General features: G+C 35.6%; 1 protein-coding gene across 1 annotated transcript in view; it reads left to right on the top strand.

Annotated features, from left to right (window-relative positions):
* Positions 1-22,258, top strand: part of Edil3 (EGF like and discoidin domains 3) — a 512,171-nt gene that overhangs the window by 297,774 nt on the left and 192,139 nt on the right. The window contains exon 6 of the mRNA XM_021180300.3: positions 15,440-15,621. Coding sequence (XP_021035959.1) covers positions 15,440-15,621 — 182 coding nt within the window. The remainder of the gene's footprint in view (positions 1-15,439; positions 15,622-22,258) is intronic.

The following is a 22,258-nucleotide window of genomic DNA, read 5'->3' as shown; positions in this document are numbered from 1 at the left end:
AAACAGACTGAGTGGGTTGTATTTATGAATAAGTATGAACACACACACACATGCACGCACACGCACATGCACAATATACAAGTTAAAAAGTAGTTAAAGAAGAGGCCATGAACTTGAAAGAGAGCAACAAAGGTTTGGAATGATGAAAGAGAAGGGTAGTATATTGTAATTATATTACAATCTAGAAGAAATGAAATAATAAAGAAGAAATGTTCTTTTAGTTTCAGATAGCTAAACATTTTGTTTTCTAATGCTACTAATAGATATTTATCTGAAAAGAAATCTCTGCCTTCCAGCCAGGATCACATTTAAATACACCTAATTTATTAATGTTCTTCATTATATTCTCTCTGTGTTCTTGGGGATCTAAAAAAGAGAATGAAAGCATTTTTTTTTCATGGTGTCATGCTGAACCAGAAAAGGCAGTTCTGTGTGGGAGAAAATCAAGGGGGTTCAGTTTAGTAGGAAATATCTGTTACTTTATTCTCTGATATGCACTTGATTGACTGACATATTACTGATTGCTTCACTAAAATTGTCAACAGCTAAAACAGCTATTCTACATGTATCATTCATTGTTTGGATAATAGATTGCTTGGAAAATACTCATCATATATGTGCTTTTTAAAGTGGTGATCTGATTTGTCACAGTGTTAATGTGAGGCTCTTCCCTGAGAGACCCTGATTTTCTACCACTAAAGGCAAGTGCCTGCCAGACACAGACCTATTTTAAAAGGAGGTTATTTAATTAGCTATTTTTATTTCCAGCGAGGCTGGAAATATACTGTGGGGAATCATTTCATTTCCATTCATTACAGAAGCCATGGTTTATATTTCCCCCAGGCAAAGAGCTTTATCTGACAAGTTGAATGCTTTAGTGACAAAAATATCTGATGACTGATATGGTATTAAGAAGATGCCGAGTGACATGATGCTTTGAATCACTTTCCTTAACTCTGTGATTAATAGCTATGCATATGTGTGTATTTACAATTTTTATTAGTGAGCATTATGCATGGGAGATATGAGTAGCTTTTCCCCCGATTGTTATTTCTGTGAGAAGAGATGAATGGATGTAAACCTGTCTGGATCCGTGGCATATGTTTAGACCATCGGTCTCTAGGTATTTACAGTAAAATCGATTTCACCCTTCCATGAATTTGATCTCAGCTCTGTTTAACTGAAGTAAAACAACAAACATACTACAAGTCACTAAAGGCATACTGGCTGCAAAATATTCTAAGTTTTTACTCCGTATTGTTCCTGATCTTTTGAACAAACCTTTAAGTGAGTGACCTCCTCTCTGATACATAGCTGATTCATTCCTTAGTATAAATATTTTGTGTTATACTGTTATTGTGTCAATGTTTAAAAAATAAAGATACCAGGCTCCTGCACAAGCCATTCTTTTTTTTTCATATTTTTTATTGGGTATTTATTTCATTTACATTTCCAATGCTATCCCAAAAGTCCCCCACACGCTCCCCCACCCACTCCCACTTCTTGGCCCTGGCATTCCCCTGTACTGAGGCATATAAAGTTTGCATGACCAATGGACCTCTCTTTCCACTGATGGCCGACTAGGCCATCTTCTGATTCATATGCACGAGCTCTGGGGTGGGGGTGGGGGTATTGGTTAGTTCATATTGTTGTTCCACCTATAGGATTGCAGATCCCTTCAGCTCCTTGAGTACTTTCCCTAGCTCCTCCATTGGGGGCCCTGTGATCCATCCAATAGCTGACTGTGAGTTAATTGTAGGACGTGTTTCCTGGCACTGGGACTTCCAGTGTTCTATGTTAACACAATGTGCAGCAAAACTGAAAAAAAATATTAATCTGGAACTTTCAAAGCTTAAGTAAATTCTGCAAGGTCACATATTGTTAAGTGGGGATGTAGGGATCACTTCTCAGGAGGAAGGCACCAGTGAAGGAAGGCATACTCATACTCAAAGCTCTGCTCAGAGTACATACCCAAATTTTGGAACTTCATTCCCTTCCACGCTATCAGTCAGAAAGTCTATGAAGGGAAGTTGGGAGTAGAGAATTTGCCCCAAATCAATGAGGCACTTAGCATAGATATAAACTATCATTAATTAAATTATAGTTAATTGCTACTTTGGTTTTATTTTCCTTACATATATTTATGCACTGTTAAAATCTCTAGAATCAAAATAAGTTGTTTCTATTTTATTCTTTGCAGATTTGGTTTAACTGAGATGACAAATTCATAAAATACTGTTTCCAAGAATATTTTAGTACAACTCTTTCAGGATAACTTATAATTCACAAAGTTGATCATCTTTCCCATAGCTATAGAGTAATTGAGATCAAGTTAATGATGTATTTTCATCCTAATATAACGCATTTGAATCCTTGTTTTTCCTGCACATTATATACTATTTTTCATTCTACTAAAGGTAGTGACTATGTCTTATGATGACTGAGCTAGAAAATATCATGCTTACCATTTTTTATGCATTTTACTTAAAAAAAAACTATGAAAAGCAAATAACTTTTCTTTTTGTTCAAGGTTTTCCAATGGTGAAAATGATTAGCGCTAGCTGCATTTCAGATTAATCATGCTATGCTGTGTCTTGATGGCACTACTGGGATCCTTGTTTATTATATTGACATAAAAGGGTAGCTAGCTGGCATTTGTAAAATGCAGGCTTCTAGATAGAACCCTGTTTTCTCTAATTGTACAGTGAAAGAGACATGAATCTCTTTGTCTTTAAAGGACTATAAAGCCAGGTATGGTTCATACCTGAAATTCCAGACGCTGAGGTCATAGAATTCGGAGTTGAAACTTAGTCTATTACGACAACAAAAGAAGGCAGTTTAAAAAAAAAAAGAGCAAACAAAACTATTAACTGGATGAAAGAAAGCAATTTCTAACTGTAGTATTCTAATACTTTTAAAAATTGATATGTGTAATATACCTTTATATGTCCATGAAAGTATATTTATCTATTTATTCAGTAGACTGATTTATATAGCAATACTGTATTGTGCTGCAATATACAGAAAATAGCTTTTAATTCCATATGGACATTTTGTTGCACATATCGGATGCACAATTTCATTTGAGCAGCTCAAGATTTAAGTCTGTATTTAAGACTTGAAATGTGTACCTGCCCACTAAAATATGGGCATTACTGGCAAAAGGTCAAGCAATTTCTCCTTCCAATAATGTGTCCCACAAAGTGTTTAACCCAGACAACACATAACCTTGGGGGTCTGCTTTATTATTAAAAGTAATAAACTTGAAAAGAAGCAGAAGTCAAAATTTCTGTTTTACCAGCCTGTTCTCTATCCATCACACTGTAAAACAGTTCCAGTGTGAATCTCTGCTGAATGGAAGATAATGTTCAAGAAGCTAGCCTCAGCTCTCAAAGTTCATAATAAAACTGTTACTCTATTAAATTCCCCAAGAATGTTCTTCTCATAAAGCTAGTAAGGCATTCTGTGTTTTAGTAGCTTTACATTTATTACACTCAAAAATTCTCATTGAATTATCCCCTTCAGGACTACTGAAGGCATTGTAAATTCCATATGTAAAACTTTATTAGTACTGTCTTCTGTGGGGATGCTCAATTTGTACATGGATAGTGTGAAGAATGTCTCAGCTGCAACCTGGAAAAGCTGAATATACTTGTATGTATATGTGTACGTATATGTGTGTGTGTGTATGTATGTGTGTATACATATATGGATGTATGAACGTAAGCTTAAAAACAAAAGAGGAAAAAAAGGCACAGTTGAGACTCTAACTTCCAGGGCTGACATTTGAATTCTTGTGATTTTACAGCGTGCATTGGCCTCCCTTGCAGAAGGCCTAGGGTAGAAGCTCTTCATGTGCAGACAGAACAGCCTCAGTCCATTTTAGTTACCTGAACCAGCCACACTAGTTTTCTGGACTGTATGTATAACAGGCACTTTTCTCGTTTAGGTGAAGCAAACCTCTCTTCACATTATAAAATAGAATACATGCAATAGAAGTTTCTAAAATCCACATGAGCCGATCATTATCTGCACACTTTCTGACACTACTGTGGTTTCAGAATTTGTGCCATGATTCCCACGGTAACTAGTCTGAAAGCTCATTGTACTGCACTGTGCTGTCTGCAACAGCTTCTTTAACCTCGTGCATTTCATTTGACCTCTAGAATATTGAGACACCACATGTGACCCGAGATAATTTACAGTGGAAAACTGTGTAAAAATACTGTACATGATAGGTAGAGCTGATGGTTAGATTTGGACTATTATAAATCTTAGGAATAAAATCCATTGCTGGGTTTGCCAATAATATTGCTTTATAGCCAAACTTCAGAAGAAATTCTTTGTAAAACTTGTCCTGATATACATCTGAAAAAAGCATTCAAAAGATAAAAAATAAATTAAAAGGGTAGCAATGCGTCTTTATCATAGGCTGAACATTTTCATTCACCATTCATGCTGTCCAACAATTAAGCCCCCATCCCTCCTTAGCATTTTATTTTGACTCTATTTTCATTGTTGATTCTGTACTGTGCAGATGTATATGTTGCAAGTAAGTAATAACAAGTATAAATCTTCAGGTTTATTAGCTGCAGGATTTTGACTATTCTGACACTTCATGCCACCCAGTCCGCTTCATAACTGGGGAAAGATGCATAGTTCACTCAGAATGCTATCCCTAGTACAAGTTCCTGAAACTGTGCCTATCACCTTCAAAGCCCATGCAGTGCTTCTATTTAAAAGTGTGCATCACAAACACACCAGGACACACTCTTTGCTGTATTCCTGCAGCACTCTTTGCAGGGATGAGATGGTTATCATTGGATTGTGCTAAGTTATATAAATTATCACAGCAAGAAAGTTGATCTTTGACTACTAGGGAACATGGACTCTTCTACTTACAGAATACCCAGCAAGCCTCATAAATAGACATGAAATTTAGTTTTGAAGCACATTAAAAGGAAATTTCCTGTTGTAATTTGACGTATTTAAGTCTTAACGTTTTCCTGAGTTAAACCAGTTAATTGAAATTAATAATATATCATAATTGGTTTTACAGAAGGCAAGTAAGAAAAGCATATCCCCACATTACAGGAAAAGTAGCTCTATGGCTAATAATTATGTCCATAATACTTATGCGGGCTTCATTTTAAATTGGCATTTCCTCTACTTCCAATTTTATTATTATTTATTCTATGTTCTCAAGCCCCAGAAGAAAAGAAAAGCATCTATAATTTTTTTAATTTTGTCAACCACTCAATATGGTGAATCCTTTGTGATAATATCTGTATTCAGAAAAATATTTCATCTAAAAAAAGAGAAAGTTATAATTCCAAAAGCTGAAGTTTGTTTTACATTAGCTCTGGAAACTGAGATGCAAATTTGTAAGGCATTGTGCTTCATGTTTCAAAAGTATATATCAGAGAGAGGCAGAGCTTCTACATTTGAGAAATATATTATCTCATTCATGATCTCATAGAAAAAAATATATACACAAATAGTTGTTCGACTGTCCTTTATTAAGGATACTTCCTGTTCTTTTTCTAATATGTGACAATAAGAAAACAAAACTCCTAATAGAACTGGAGAAATAGCTTCTACTGAGCTATGTAATAGAACCATATCACTCATGAATATGAAAAAATAACATAGGTCTGAGTTAAGAAATCCATCAGATACAAAGAAATTTAAATTTTATTGCAGATAGGCTTAATTAAAAAAAAAAAGTTTTGGAGGTTGCAGTGGTGTATTGCCAAGGCATCTGGTTTATGCACTGGTGCAGAGAAGTTCTTGCTTGTGGAGGGAAACATATGTTGTGAAATGGGCCTTTCACTTTAAGGTTCTTTTAGGGCAAACACCCTGAGTGCTTTAAATAGAAGAGAAACAGGAATGCTCCATGGGACTTGGTCAATGGTGGGTTCAGGAAAGACTTCTTTGAGTTTCTATACCTTCTCATTCTCACCCTATGTCCCAGGAGGTCATTTTCATCTTCTCTGCCTCCTGCAGCCAAATCAATGTGTTCCTGCTCTTTCCCTGAGGTAAGTCTTCTTCTGACTTTCTGTCTTCCCTCTGTCTCTTGCCCCCTTTCTGCTGACACTACTTCCTAAAACCAGGGAAATGATAATCTTGAGAGAAATCAGATCAAAGGATTGGGTGTCTTCAGAAAATATACCTTGTGAGATTCTTTTAACCCTCTGGTCACAATGGAAGGAGAAAAAAAAAAACAGTCAAAATGCCTTTTTGACAATTTAGGGCCAGGTCTCAAGACAAGTAACATAAAACAAATACTAGGAATAAATGAAAGCTCTGGTACAAGTGGCACAGCAGGGAGCTTCCATTTGAATCAGCATTAATTCTGCAGAATTGGAGGTCAGCAGTAATCTATTTACCGGTCCTCATGCTCAGCACAATTACCATGCTATGCTAAGCACAGCAGAGCATTTGCTTGTATGAGAAGATGAGATGCCCAGAGGAAAAGAGGACTGGAGATGTTTAAAAGAGATTTGTTTCTTACAAGGATGTAATTTGAAATCCGTTCATTCTAAAGATGTGGCTGAATGCTGCGATAGAGCAAATGAAAGCCAAGCATCCCTGTTACAATGCAGCCATGCATCGCACTTATTTGAAAGCCTTAATCAGCACATGGAGAAGCAAGATGTCAGACATCTTGAGGCTCTGCTTACTTGTCAGCTGCAAGATCGATAGAATGCAGATGCCATTCCTTGCCACACCCCAGAGAGTGTGTTTGCAGAGTGAGAAAGACTTCACTCTGGAGCTATTCTTCTCACATTGGTTAATCCTCTCGAGAGGACACTTGAGTTGGACACTTGACCGAGCTGGCTCAGCTGCTCCTGTTCAACCTGCTGGGTGACACCATTCTATTGCTCAATGGTGTTAATCTAAACAGTAGGCCTTAGGGTCAGGAGCCATTTCCAGTTCATTCAGACAACCAGGAGTGCAGATATTTTAAGGGACTATGTAAATTAAGGCTGAACATATATAGTCTTTACTGTTTAATCAATTCATTAATTTAGGTGCATTGATTGACAATCTGTAAAAACAAGCACAGAAGAAGCATGTATAAACAGAACCTCACAGCAAGCAAATATGGACCACCATTTACACTACTAGAGTCTCCCTTTAGCTGCAGAACTCAGCACAAAACATACTGCTGCTGTACTTACTATGGGGGTAATGATGGGGTATTTCTGAAACCCTTTATAATGCTGCTTGGCAGTTTATTAAAAAAGAGATCCTCCCCGTCTCAGGGAAGCCCTTCCTCCTCATTGAGGATATAAAGAATTTTTAGGGGAGGCCTCTGAACTTTAGAACATATAAATGAAAATTACTTCATTTTAAATGAATTGCATAAATAAAACTTTGCAATGACTCCTATAATTTATAATTTGTATTAGTTACTTTTGTCTTTAAAAACACAGTTTCTTCTAAAGATACTTTAAAAAATTATGCTGTCATTAAGTTTATGGTAGATACAATGAAAAATAAAATCCCATCTTACAAATCCTAACTCCCACTTGTTGGTGCAATGGACATGCAGACACAATAGAGATGGAGAGTTGTAGGCATCAGGGACATGCTTGAGAATCATAGGATGTTTCCCTTTTCAGTACCGTCCCTGCAGCTGGGGAGATGGGAGAATTTGGATCAGTGGCATATGCAGGTGAAACAAAGCTGGGTCTTCCCTGTTTAATCCAGCAGCAATAATCAGTTTTGACCCATTTCTCAAGAGGAATTAAATTCAATGGTTTTATATGTTAAGCTTAACATGTGTTCCCATTAATTAAAGAGAACACTACCTTTGTTATGTGTAACCTAGGACAGTAAGGTATCTTGTTTCCTCCCTCCACTACTCTAATACAGATCATTACTAGTTCTACCAAATTTTACTTTTGAAAGTTTATAACTCTTCCTCTTTGCTAACCAACCTTTAGATATCCATTTTCCCACTGTGATATTATTTCATTATAATTCTAATATATAATATATATATATATTTAACTTTATAGTGGAAATGATCAACATTAAATGAGAATATGGCCACAATTACAATATTTCAAATCCCTACGCAGACACAAGCACGCTCTTCTTCAGTCTTGTGCATGTACTTCCTCCCTCCAGCTCTTAACCAGTCTCTGAAAAATCTATGAAGCTTTTTTTCTACAAAATTGCCTCTACTTTCCTTATCATCTCAAACTATGTCCTCTTCAGTTCTATGCTAGCTCCCAATATTTTCCAGGCATTCTTTCCTCAAACACAAGACTGGACTATGATTCCCTCTCTCAACAATTCTCTTCATTCAGTACAACCCCACTACACTCAACATATGAAAAATTATTTTTATCTCCTCTATAAAACAAAATTTTCACTGAGAAATGGACTGTAATGATACCTTAGTAGCTTGCTCTTCCTTCTCTTTCAGTTATTGCAGTTAGAGTCACCTTACAGAAAGTCTACCTCTGATCATCTAAGTCACTGTCAACAGGATTTATAACTGTCATAATTTTTCTTCATAATACTTCTCAGGTTGTGGTCATTTCTTGTCATTTATTTGTTTATAGTTCACATCCCCACAAAAGATACTGATTCTTTGAGAATAAAGGGTTTTTTATAGTTTGTTCATTCCCTTGGATGGACACTTCAAAGGTGTATCCAGTTAGTGGAAGATAGATGGACTTTAGACAGATAAGCACATAATAAGAGTTCAGTAAATTAGTAAAACTTGAATTGGCCTATGATAAGTTTGTCAGGTTGTCTAAAGAATCAGAATTAGTAGAATGAATGATAAAAGGACCTGAATTAATAGAATGAATGAGTATATATATATTCATATGTATATATTCAGAAATATATATATTCAGATCATATGTTCAGATCATATATTCAGACATAAATATTCAGAAATACATATGAAATAGGAACTTTTTTTCATACTTGAGAAGCTGAAAATCTAGTTGTTGTTCATGAGGCTGGCTGCCTTAGCAGTCTCAATCTTGTGTGAAAATAAGGAGGTTCCTGGAGAACTGTTGGTGCTTTGTTGTTCACTAGAAAGCTGGAATTGTTGATCTATGTTAGAGAAGGACTCTGAATCAGCAGCAGTTGCACCAAGTTAAATGAATATGTCAGCAACAGGGAAGGCCAAGTGAGCAAATGCAAATAATGCTCCTTCCATTCATTGTCCTTTGTAATCTGGCTGCTACCAAAAGGTGTGAAGTATATTTGGAGTGGGTGTTGGTGCATCACTTAAGGTAATCAGAACAGGTTCTGTATTAGTTGATTCTAATTTGTGTAAAGTTAAAAAGACATCATACTTAAATCAGGGTTTGAGCCACTGACAGTGTCCAGCTAATGTCTTAGAGCCTTGGTGAATGCTAGTGTGCATTAGTCTCAGGGCCACCCTCTACCCTCAAGAGTCGCCTCTGGACCTCACTGTCATTCTCTCACGCTTTCTGTTTCAATGCATCTCATTCTGTGAGCACTTTTGTATCCAGAGGCCCTAGAAATATTCTTTGTATTCCCTTGGTGTTCATTCCCCTATCCTCTTTGCAGAGAATGTGATTTCCCCCAAATAACACAGCAGCAGAAGAGACAAACTCAATCTCTAAAGAATCACTCTACATTCCATATCCATTTTCATAGGATTAACTTCTGCTTCCATGAGTCCTCAGTTATGAAGTAGTATGATACCTCCTTTCTTCTTTAAAGGAGTAGACTAGATATCATGTACAAACACTCAGTGGGATGTAATATTCAAACACAGAGTTGTCATTCTATGTGCTAGCTCTGAATTATTATTGCATATTTCATTTTCATTTTGTAATAGGGATGGCAAATACAACCGTAATATATTTGAAGCATCTTGCTATGAATTGCCTAAGGTCACTTAATCTTAGGTCTATAAACATTTTCATTTTGAATTGTAACATCTTCTTTTATTATTATACTGTTGCATTTAATAGGGCAGTGGGGAGCATGGGCCAAAGAAAATTAGATTCTGAACCTTTTATGATGATGACATCCATTTGTTTGTGATCCCCATCATTAGAGAAGGAAGCTGTTATTGTGACAATGTGTCCTTGTGGGATAAATGCAAGGTTTGAATTTGCTCATCAGCTTCCTGTAAAAAAAAAAAAAAAGCTCCAGTAGCTGTGTTCAGCACCTATTTATTGAGCACTTATGCATGGAAAGATGTTGTAGTGAATATTTCTAGTGCTATTTAAAAGAACTAAAAGACCAGAAGACAAGAATCACTTCAACTGGGATCCAGTTAAAAGGAAATTTAAGGACATTATAGAGCAGTGTTCTTTAGTAACAAATGAAAGTCATATTTTATACTTCGAGTAGAAAAATAACACGGGGTTGAAGAGGCATCTCAGCAGTTAAGGAACACAGGAACATGGGCTGCTCTTAAAGACAACCCAGCTTCTATTCCCAGCACCTACATGGTAGCTCACAACTATCTGTAACTTCAGTTCCAGGAGATTTCATGCCCTCCTCAGTCCACAGACACACTCAGAGACAAATATGTGTGTGTGTGTGTGCGTGTATGTGATACTTTTTAAAGTTAAAGAAAACATCATCAATGATAATTAACATGGAGAAAATAAGATGTTACCTTTTAGATTCAGGCTTCATTGAGCAATCCTTCACAATTTACAGTACTGGATTTTCTTATATATGTAAGTGGAACAGTAAAATGCCGATGTTGTAAAAGATTGTTAGATGAAAGCCAGCAATATGGATTTGAGGATTGATGAAAGCAATGCTTATATACTTGACATAAAAATGAGGTCCCTTGTCTAAAAATACTTAATAGACACAAATACTTTATGAATATAACATATGAGCATACTTTTAAAATTTTTTATTGTCAAATGAATGACTGTGTGACTAATGAGAGGTTGTTGTAGGTTGGGAGTCATAGCTTCCTGGTTGTGTTATAGTACATAAACTTTAAAAAGTTATATCATCTAAGTCACTCAGCTACCACTATGGACTATGCTGGTTTCTCTTAGATCCTCCTTGCCTCCGTATGCTAGGAACAATGTCCTAGCAGCTTTTTATCTGCAGCTATCTAATGCAGATAATTTGCAATGTGGAAAAAGATTATTTTTCATATTCTGCTTGATTGTATGAGACTAGATCTCACATAGCCTGGGATGACCTGAAACTTACTATGGAGCTTGACAAAAAAAAAAAAAAAAGAAAACAAAACAAAAAACTAAAAACTAAAAACAACAAAAAACCACCACCACCAACAACAACAACAAAAACATGAACTTCTGATCCTTCTTTTTCTATCTTTTTATGCTGGGAAAATGCACCACTACATATGGTTTATGGAGTACTAAGGATGATGGCTCCATCTTTCTTCAGGCTAGGCCAACACAACTGTTCTATTTTCTCAGTCTCAGAAAAGTTTCTTGCTGTGGCAACCTGTACTTTTCCACATGTTTGTTTGTTGATGCAAGGGTTATGTGCATGTAAAATATCACAGATACATTTTAGGAAGGCCCTATTATAGTTCATAGATCGATTATAACTACGATAGAAAGATTGAGTGAAGAAATAAAGCCAGAAATTTGCCTTCAGTATTGCAATCACTGAGCACCCAAAATATGAGGAAGTAATTCTACTACACATGTCTGTTCCTGATTGTCTTCGGTTTCATTGTTGTGAAGACACATCAAGACTACTGCAACTCTTACATTTAATTGAGGCTGGCTTACAGTTTCAGAGTTTAAGTCTATTATCATCACAGTGGGATGATACATGGCACACATGGCAGCCTCCAGGCAGACATAGTGCTAGAAGAGCCTAGAGAGTTATATGTCTTGATCTTCAGGAGACTCTCCTCTGCAGGCAGCCAGGAAGATGGTCTCATCCTCACTGGGCAGAGCCTGAAGAAGAGAAATCAATATTCATAAGGGAAATTGGCCTGAAGATCTCTATCTTTGTTGGGTCTTTCTGTGGTTTAGGTATCAGATTAATTGTGGCTTCATAGAATGAATTGGGTAGAGTACCTTCTGCTTCTATTTTGTGGAATAGCTTGTGAAGAACTGGGATTAGATCTTCTTTGAAGGTCTGGTAGAACTCTGCACTAAACCCATATGGTCCTGGGTTTTTTTTGGTTGGGAGACTATTAATGACTGTTTCTATTTCTTTAGAGGGTATAGGACTGTTTAGATCATTAACCTGATCCTGATTTAACTTTGGTACCTGGTATCTGTCTAGAAATTTGTCCATTTCATCCAGGTTTTCCAGTTTTGTTGAGTATAGCCTTTTGTAGAAGGCTCTGATAGTGTTTTGGATTTCTTCAGGATCTGTTTGTTATGTCTCCCTTTTCATTTCTGATTTTGTTAATTAGGATGCTGTCCCTTTGCCCTCTAGTGAGTCTGGCTAATGGTTTATCTATCTTGTTGATTTTCTCTAAGAACCAGCTCCTCGTTTGGTTGATTCTTTGAATAGTTACCCCCGGAGCTCATGTCTCTAGCTGCATATGTATCAGGAGATGGCCTAGTTGGCCATCAGTGGAAAGAGAGGCCCATTGGTCTTGCAAACTTTATATGTCTAAGTACAGGGGAACGCCAAGGCCAAGAAATAGGAGTGGGGGAAGGGGGAGGAGAGTGGCGGGGAGGGCATGGGGGACTTTTGGGATAGCATTGGAAATGTAAATGAAGAAAATACCTAATTTAAAAAAAAAAAAGAAGAGAACTCAAAGCCTACTTCCTGCACTTTCTCCAACAAGGCCATGTCCACTCAAATAAGGTCACCTAATAATAATGCCACTCACTATGGACCAAGCATTCAAACACATTAGTCTATGGGGCCATATCTATTCAGACCATCACAGTGTGTTGAATACAGAATTGATGGATCTTCAGAACCTGTGTTTTATGAAACTTAAATGAGGATTGCAAACAATGAGTAGAATTTCTTGGCATCATAGGGTCCACCCTTAACTTAAACTAGTTTAACTTCTGCACACAGTTGACTGAGAAATGAGAAAGAAAAGAAATAATAACAAAATGAACATCATTTATTTGCATTCTGCTTATGATAACTTGAAAGTTCCTAGTGAATTTTTGTGAGTGTGTGGCCTAATAAGGAGAGTTAGGTAGTTTAAAAGTAACAATTAAAAGGACCTACTGAATAGTAGTATGGTTGAACATCTAATCTCTTTTTTCAAAGTACTGAAAACACCATCCAAAATGATATAAAACTTCAGATGCGCATTTCTAAATGCTATTCAGCTTTTGCTAAGGCTGCCATGAACTTTAATTGATCAAGATAGGCTCTGTAATTGTCACCAATGTATTTAGTGGTCTAATATAAATAGTCTGCAGTAAAGAATGTCTCTGCTTTCATCAATTTAGTATCCAAACATTAGACAAAGAACAAACAGGTCATTGAGATTCCTCTAACGGTATTAGCCTTTTATTAATTACTTTTTAATGTCTGATATAATTACATCATTCTCCATCTTTGTTTCACTCATCCAATCCCTTAGATATACCCCTACTTCCTCTTTGTCAGATTCATAACTTCCTTTTTCATTAAATATTCTCACATACAGAAATGTATATATATATTTGTGCATCCCTGAAATCATAGGTATAATCTACATGGCAACAGTTTCACAACCTTATACAAAGAACTACAGCCAAAAGCTGGACTCATCAAAAAGTTGGGCTCCTGCAGTTTTATAGCCCAACCAAGAGTAATAATGAAAGTTGCATAGCCTTTGATGAAATCTGTAAAATTCTTGAGGCTTAAAATGTGAAAGAAAACAAAAGGTCACAGAATCAACATTTAAGTTTTCAGTGTTCAGTGATTATAAATATGAACATTAGTTTTTATGCAGTTTCTAACACTGTAATTATCAGAATGATTGACTTCTTAATGAGATATACTGTTCTTTCAGATAGTGATAAACAGGTCAAATGCATGCAGAAAGGAGCACATTAGATATAACAGTTCAAAAGAACCTTTTTAAATTGTTAGTTGCAAGGAAGCCATTTTACTTTTCTAATCTCATTTTTCCTAAAATGATATGATAAATACTTACCCATATTTGCATTCTTAAAGTTCTAAGGCTTTTTGAAAAGTGTTATTAATTTTCATAGAGTTGTTTAATTGAATGAGCAAGTGTTAGAAAATAGATACGGTTAATGACAATGAGATCAGTGACCAATGAGAAAAAAATGGATAAATTAATTATAGTTAATAAAGTAAATGATTAAAATCTAAACTCATCTTGGTAGTCATCACCAATCAAGCTGATTTATATATATAGACACTAATAAGAGCAATATTCTCTAGTCACAGGTTCATGAATTTACATAATATATTGTAATAAATATCATAGTAGAATTATTGATTTTCCAAATCTGCATCATAAGAAATTGGGCATATGTTAATGAAAATTTAAAGTATTAGATTTTCCTATGTTACCATTTTATTACTATTGAACTTTTAAACTAAACTTAAGATAAGTGAAAATTTATGAACTGAAAAAATATTTGTAGTGTAACTATATGACTTTAATTTCACTTTTAATTTTAAGAACTAACTAAACACATTTGAAATATAAGATCATATCATCTTAACCAGTGCTTAAATCTTATTAATTTAATTTTTTTATTAGTAATTTTTTAACATTCCAAGTTATACATTTGTAGAAAATGTATAGATACTTAAAATACATGGACTATACATTCAAAATTGTAAATTTTCATTCAAAATATTTGAGATAACATTTTAAGTTTATTGCATACTCTAAAAATGCCATATATTCTGGTTCATAGTGATGTGTTATTTGAATGAAAATAATTGAATTATACTGTTTCTACAGTTTAGATTTCATAGTAACTATTATAAGTTTCAACAAATTTCTATACTGAGTCTTTATGAAAGCATATCTAACTTATACAAGTTTAAATTGGTATCTTTGTAACAGTGAAAAATTTTGATTCAAAGTTCATGTGTTCTAGTCAAGAGAATATTATCAACCAATATTTCCTAGGCACTAAAGATTCCTGAGTCTTACTAACCTCTGTGAATATGAAATGTGAAATAGAATTTAATTCTGTCTCATGGATTCAATATAAGCTTATTAAAAGAAGTCACTTTTGCTGATCTAGATCACAATTTAAGACAATATACTTGCACAAATCTAAATCAAAGTATAGAAAAAATAAGATTTTTAGAAGTCGGTTACAAAACACGAGACCAGAAAGAGCAGAGAGTGTCATAACTACCAATTACTATTTGTATATGTGGTAATGAGTAACAAACTTGTCAGCTGGATAGGATTGAAGTGGTTTGTGGGTAAAATTAAGCTCATTTGATCTTTGTCACAGAGTCTGACATCCTAATGATTTCTGATACACAGATATATTTTTTCCTGATTTCTTTCCAGAATGCTCTGGGCCATTGGGAATCGAAGGTGGGATCATATCTAATCAGCAAATCACAGCTTCATCTACTCACCGAGCTCTTTTTGGACTCCAGAAATGGTATCCCTACTATGCTCGACTTAATAAGAAGGGCCTTATAAATGCCTGGACAGCTGCTGAAAATGACAGATGGCCATGGATTCAGGTAACAGTGGGATGAGACAAATCCATTTCCCAAATTATCAGAATCATTATAGAAGTAGGTTAAGGAGAATTGGCTGTGATTCTTTCTCATGGATAAAATGTGATTTAGTTCAGAATTAAACTGGTTGGAAACTCTAAAAATTGTGGGAAACAGGAACATTCTATGTCTGAAAATCTGAAAATAGCATCAAGATGAAAGCATTCTTTAGTCATAAATATACTCTTTTAAGTTATAGTAGAGAAAAAGATCTTATCATTTGCATAAGTTTATTCTAAAGTGTTAATATTTAGCAACAGATTCAGAGACAAGAAAGTAACAATTCCATCTATGTATTTTTTGTGAGAAATAGTTTCCCATGTGCAAATATAAAGTGCGCATCAGATCGTGATAATATCCAACTGCCTGCAGAACCCCTTTCATAAATGAGAGAATTTTAATTCATAGTGCCTTATATCCTCATCAGCCAGCTGACTTTACCACAGGAGACAACACTGAAATGATGCATTGAGGGCTTTGCTAGAGAAGAAACATCATAGCAAAGCTGATAGCCCAAATTCTGTCCATTTAAGCTTCCAGAGCACTCGAGAAAAAGCAGAAATGAGATGTTTTATGAAAACCGAAAAGATAATCTGATTTCTGTGAAATATACTTTTGTTCATGTGGTTCTTTAATATAGTCACTAACAAGTCATTAGTAGCAGATACCAAATGGGAGAAAATTTCCAGTATACTGAGGGTCAAGGCAGTCATGCTGAAACTACATGAGGTCAGGAAATTTTTGAAATAAGGTGATTTTGGAAGATGCCTTCAACTGGCCTAGATTTTCAAGAAACAGCATAATCAACAGCTATACATGAGAATCTAGCTAACAGCATTTAGAAAACCAGAACTAATAGTGTTACTGGAGAATTGCATTTAAATCCAGTATGAGAATTTGCAAATGCCGTAGAGTTCTTCTAAGGGGTTTGTGCCACATTTTGTTGCCATGGAGTCTGCTGTAAGAATTTTATTAGATAAATCATCTTTACACTATAATTTGAATCAGAGAAACATGGAACATTTTATGTTACATTACTAAGTATAACTTATTTAAAGATTTATCTACACTGGGCGGTGGTGGCTCACGCCTTTAATCCCAGCACTTGGGAGGCAGAGGCAGGTGAATTTCTGAGTTCGAGGCCAGCCTGATCTACAAAGTGAATTCCAGGACAGCCAGGGCTACACAGAGAAACCCTGTCTCGAAAGACAAAAACAGAAACAAACAAACAAACAAACAAAAATCTACAGGCATTACAGAATTGTTGCTACAAGTCTGATTTGTGATTGAATAGAAAGACTTTCTTAGTTCACCTTTAAGCTAAACTCTTTGTTGGAGTCTCATAGTAAATTATATGTAAATTAGATACGTAGCCTTTATCTTCATAGTGATATAAAGTTACATAAACTTCCCTTTTTGTTTGTTAATTTATGTTGGCCTGCATTTGTGGAAATTACCTCAGAAGTTACAAGCGACCTTTTCATTCTGTAGCTACAGGTGCACAAAACGTACCAGATTATAGCAACACTATATCTATAATATTGTGGCAGCAAATTAATAAAAACCCACTTAAGGTTTAAAATGTATATATTAAGAAACACATATTTAATTTGATAGTGATCTTTCTAGACACACTTTAGCCATTCTACTTGTCCAGTCTCAAGCACATTTATAGAACTGCCATAAAAACCTTAAATATAAAATATTTAAATATAACATAAACATTAAGTATATAAATATATTAAAATAATACATAAATACACAAATTAAAATTTATTTACAGTTTGGATATTTCATATGTGAGTAATGAGTTCTGTATTTACATGATTACCCACGATTTTTATTTGTTTTATAATTCCTTCCTTTTATTTGACTCCTTCATAATTATGGCCTCTATTCTTTAATTGTAATAGTTTTATATATGTATGCATATGAGTTTAGAAATACAATTTGTTGATTTTATTTTGTGTTGCCCATCTGTGTTGGTTATGGCTGGTCACTTGGTATTGGATAACATATCTGAAAGCTAGTCCTTGGAGAAGTTGATTCTCCCTCTCTCAGCAGTGGTTAATTGCCAATAGCTCATTATCAAGGGGTGGTGTTTTGTGAGATATCTATCAACCTTGACGTGTAAGTTTGTGTGGTCATTTTCAGGTCTTTCGTTTCAGCAAGTATGTTGTTGAGATTGTATGGGTACAGATTATCTGATGTACATAGAAAACATTATCTTCCACAAGATATTCTGAAACTCTTTTTCTTAAAATCTTTCTATTCCCCCTTATGCAAGTTTTGTGAAACCTTAAGTGTAGTAGATATATTGTATATGTATCTAACATGTCTGGACACTCAATGGTTTGTTGTTCTTAGACCAGTTGTGACTTTCTATAATAGTCTTTGTTTAAGAAATAAATTTCAATGACAAAGAGTAAAAACTAAGTTGTCTGTTGGTATAAAAATAAATATTTAGAATGCAGTTAGATATTATACTGGCTAGGGAAATGGTAGCAGAAGATTCTTCTCAAAAGTTCATAGCCTTACCACTAACATGCACTGGGGTATGCTTACATTACCAGACATGAATTCTCTCCTATTGAGTCCAATTGAATGGCTGTTGGTTACCCCCCAGTATATAAATGCTGCTATGGCTAATTTGGAATATCTTGCAGTTCAGGTCATTATTTTGGTTCCATGGCTTGTATATATTATAGCAAGTTTGAGCCAGTGATTGTTTTTCTCCCTTGGAAGCTTGCATCATTACTTCTGAGACAGTAAAAGCTAGTACTCAGGCAGGAGGCATCCAGGTTAGTCTGAGCTTGATTTCTCTAAGTCCTTATACAAGGTCTCTTTAGTCTGGTCTTATCTTCGGTTTCTGGGAAGAAACAATGACAAAAGCAATGAGCTGTGAACTCCACTGACCAACACCTTGAAAAGAAGTGTCCTGTGCCTGATACTAGCAGTTGGTAACTAATCTATGGCTTTTTATCACCCAAAGTGGTATGTCTTCATTGAAATGAGTGAGTGTGTGTGTGTGTGTGTGTAAAACTAAGTAAACATAAAATAATCATTTTCTGTGGGTTTTTTCAAACATCCCAGTGTTATACTTTCTTCTTCTCTCTTCCTCCATATTTCCTCTTTTCATCCTTCTTGGTAAATCTCACCCCCTATATTCTCATATTTCTTTCATACTGTCTGTATCTATCCTAATATCTTCCTCTCCTTCTCTTTGCTCCCATTGTTCCCATCTACTTTCTTGGTTAAATGTTTTTTCCAGGATAAACATTCACATCTAAAGATTTAGAGCTAGGATCCAAAAAGTAAGAGAACACAGTGTTTATCTTAGGGTCTAAGTTAATTTATCCAATACATTTCCATCCATTCACCTTCAAATTTCATTTTATTTTTCTTCATATTTGAGTATATATTCTACATTATATATGTACCTCATTTTCATTATTCATGATCTAAAGAATATTTAATTTTTTCCATTTCCTAGCTATTGTGAATAAAGAGGCAATGAACATGTAGAGTATAATGTTGGTTCCTTTGACTAAACTTAAATATACTCATCTTTTATTAAGTTAAAATATTTTCTTTTTAAATTTATTAATCATTTGTTTACATTTCAAATGATACCTCCTTCCTGTTCTCCACTCCACAAGCCCCCCAAACCATCCCACTCCCCTTTGCCTCTAGTAGGTTGCTCCTCTACTCTCCCACCCACTCCTGCCTCACCCCTCTAGCATCCTCCTACACTGGGGCATCAAGCCTTCACAAGACCAAGTACCTCCCCTCCGAGTAATGCTAGATGAGGCACTCCTTGTTGCATATGTAGCAGAAGTCATGGACTGGCCTTTGTGTACTCTTTCAGTACTTCCCCTAATTCTTCCATTGGGGTCCCTGGGCTCAGCTCAATGGTTGGCTATATCTGCATCTGTTTTAGTTAGGCAGAGCTTCACAGAGGATAGCCAAAGCAGGCTCCTGTCTGCAAGCATATCAGCTAAGGTGTCTGGGTTTGGAGGTCAGTGGATAGATGGATCACATGGTGGGACCACCTCTGGATGGCCTTTCCTTCAGCTTCTGTTCTGTTTTTGTCACTGCATTTCGTTTAGACAGGGACAGTTCTGGGTTAAACATTTATAGATGGGCAGGTTGCGGCATACCTTCACTGGGGATCAAGAAGGTAGGTAGTCTGTTCAGGTTGCATCTCTCTGCGGTTGGGTATTTTGGCTAAGGCCATCCTCATGGTGTCCCGGGAGCCTCTCCCATCCCAGGAGTATGAGACTTTCTAGTGGCTTCCCCAACTTCCCTAACCCCCATTGATACTTATTTCTATTTGTTTTCCTTGTCCTCTGGACTTTCCTACTGTCTGTTCCTATACCAGGCCCTACCCACCTCTTTTTCATTTCCTTCCCCATCCCGCCTAGGTTCCTCCCTTCCTCTGCCTCCCATGATTATTTTGTTTCCCCTTCTAAGTGGGTTTGAAGCCTCCACATTTTGACCTTCCTTCTTGTTAATCTCCATATGGTCTTGTATCATGGGTACAGTGAGCTTTTTAGCTAATATCAACTTACCAGTGAGCATATCCCATGTATGTCCTTTTGGGTCTGGGTTATCTCACTAAGGATGATATTTTCTAGTTCTGGCCATTTACCAAACAAGTTTGTGATGTCCTCATTTTTAATAGCTGAGTAGTATTGCATTGAGTAAATGAAATACACTTTCTGTATCCATTCTTCCATTGCGGGATGTCTCGGTTGTTTCTAGCTTCTGGCTATTATAAATACGGCCACTATGAACAAGGTGGAGTACCCGTCCTTGTTATATGGTGGAGAATCTTTTGGGTATATGCCTAGGAGTGGTATAGCTGGGTCTACAGGTAGAGCTATTTCCAGTTTTCTAAGGAACTGTCAGATTAATTGCCAAAAGTTGGTTCCACCAAGAGTGTTCCTCTTTCTCCACATCCTTGGCAGCTTCTGTTGTAACCTGAGTTTTTATCTTGGCCATTCTGACTGGGGTGAGGTGGAATCTCAGGGTTTTTTTGACTTGCATTTCCCTGATGACTAAGGATGTTGAACATTTCTTTAGCAGCTTCTCAGCCATTTGCTATTCGTCAGGTGAGAATTCTTTGTTTAGCTCAGTACTGATTATTTAATTGGGTTATTTGGTTTTCTGGAGTCTAACTTCTTGAGTGCTTTGTATATTTTGGATATTAGCCTTCTATCGGATGTAGGGTTGGTAACGATCTTTTTCTAATCTGTAGATTGCTGTTTATCCTATTGACAGTGTTTTTTTTTTTTTTTTTTTTTTTGCCTTACAGAAGTTGATCTTAGATGATCTTGATAATCTTAGAGCATGAGCGACTGATTTTCTGTTTAGGATATTTTCCACTGTTCCAATGTTCAATGCTCATTCCCACTTTCTCTTCTATCACATTCAGTGTATCTGGTTTTATATGGAGGTCCTTGATCAACTTGGACTTGAGCTTTGTACAAGGAAATAAAAATGGATCAATATGTATTCTTCTACATGCAAGCTGCCAGTCGGCCAGCACCATTTGTTGAAAATGCTGTTGTTTTTCCACTCTATGGTTTGGCTTCTTTGTCAAAGATCACATGACCATAGGTATATGTAGGTTTATTTCTGGCTCTTCAATTTTATTTCATTGACTACCTATCTGTCTCTGGACCAACACCATGCAGTTTTTATCACTATTGCTCTGTAGTACAGCTTGAGGTCAGGGATGATGATTCCCCTAAAGTTCTCTCATTGCTCAGAATTGTTTTTGCTTTTCTGTTTTTTTTTTTTTTTTTGCTATTCTGGATGAAGTTGAGAATTCCTCTTTCTATTCTGTGAAGAATTTAATTGGAATTTTGATGGTGATTACATTGAATCTGTAGATTGCTTTTGTTAAGACAGCCACTTTTACTATGTTAATTCTATTGTTCCATGAGTAAGGGAAATCTTTGTCTTCTGAGGTCTTCTTAGATGTCTTTCTTCAGAGACTTGACGTTCTTATACAGAGCTTTCATTTTCTTGGTTAGAGTTACACCAAGATATTTTATATTATTTGTAACTATATGAAGGGTATTGTTTTCTTAATTTCTTGACAACCCATATATCTTTTGTGTAGAGAGTGACGACTGATTTGTTTGAATTAATTTGATATCCAGTCACTTTGCTGAAGTTGTTTATTAGGTATAGGTATTTTTTGGTAGAATTTTGGGATTGCTTTTGTATACTCTCATATCATCAACAAATAGTAAAATCTGATCTCTTTCTCTCTAATTTGTATCTCTTGGACTTCCTTTTGTTTTCTAATTGCTCTAGTGAGAACTTTGAGTACTATATTGAAAAAATAGGAGAGAGTGGGCAGCCTTTTCTTATCCCTGACTTTTGGGATTGATTCAAGTTTCTCTCCATTTAATTTAATGTTGGCTGTTATTTTGCTGTATATTACTTTTATTATGTTTAGGTATGTGCCTTGAATCCTGATGTCTCTAAATCTTTTAACATGAAGCTGTGTTGTATTTTGTCAAAGACTTTTTCAGCATCTAATGAGATGCTTGTATGATTTTTTTTCTTTGAGTTTGTTTATATAGTG

The sequence above is a fragment of the Mus caroli genome, unplaced genomic scaffold (genome assembly GCF_978045245.1).
Source record: "Mus caroli unplaced genomic scaffold, Mus_caroli_1 scaffold_15, whole genome shotgun sequence".
Taxonomy (NCBI): Eukaryota; Metazoa; Chordata; class Mammalia; order Rodentia; family Muridae; genus Mus; species Mus caroli.
Note: the sequence above shows the minus strand (reverse complement) of the source record. Positions and strands in the feature narration are given on the sequence as shown.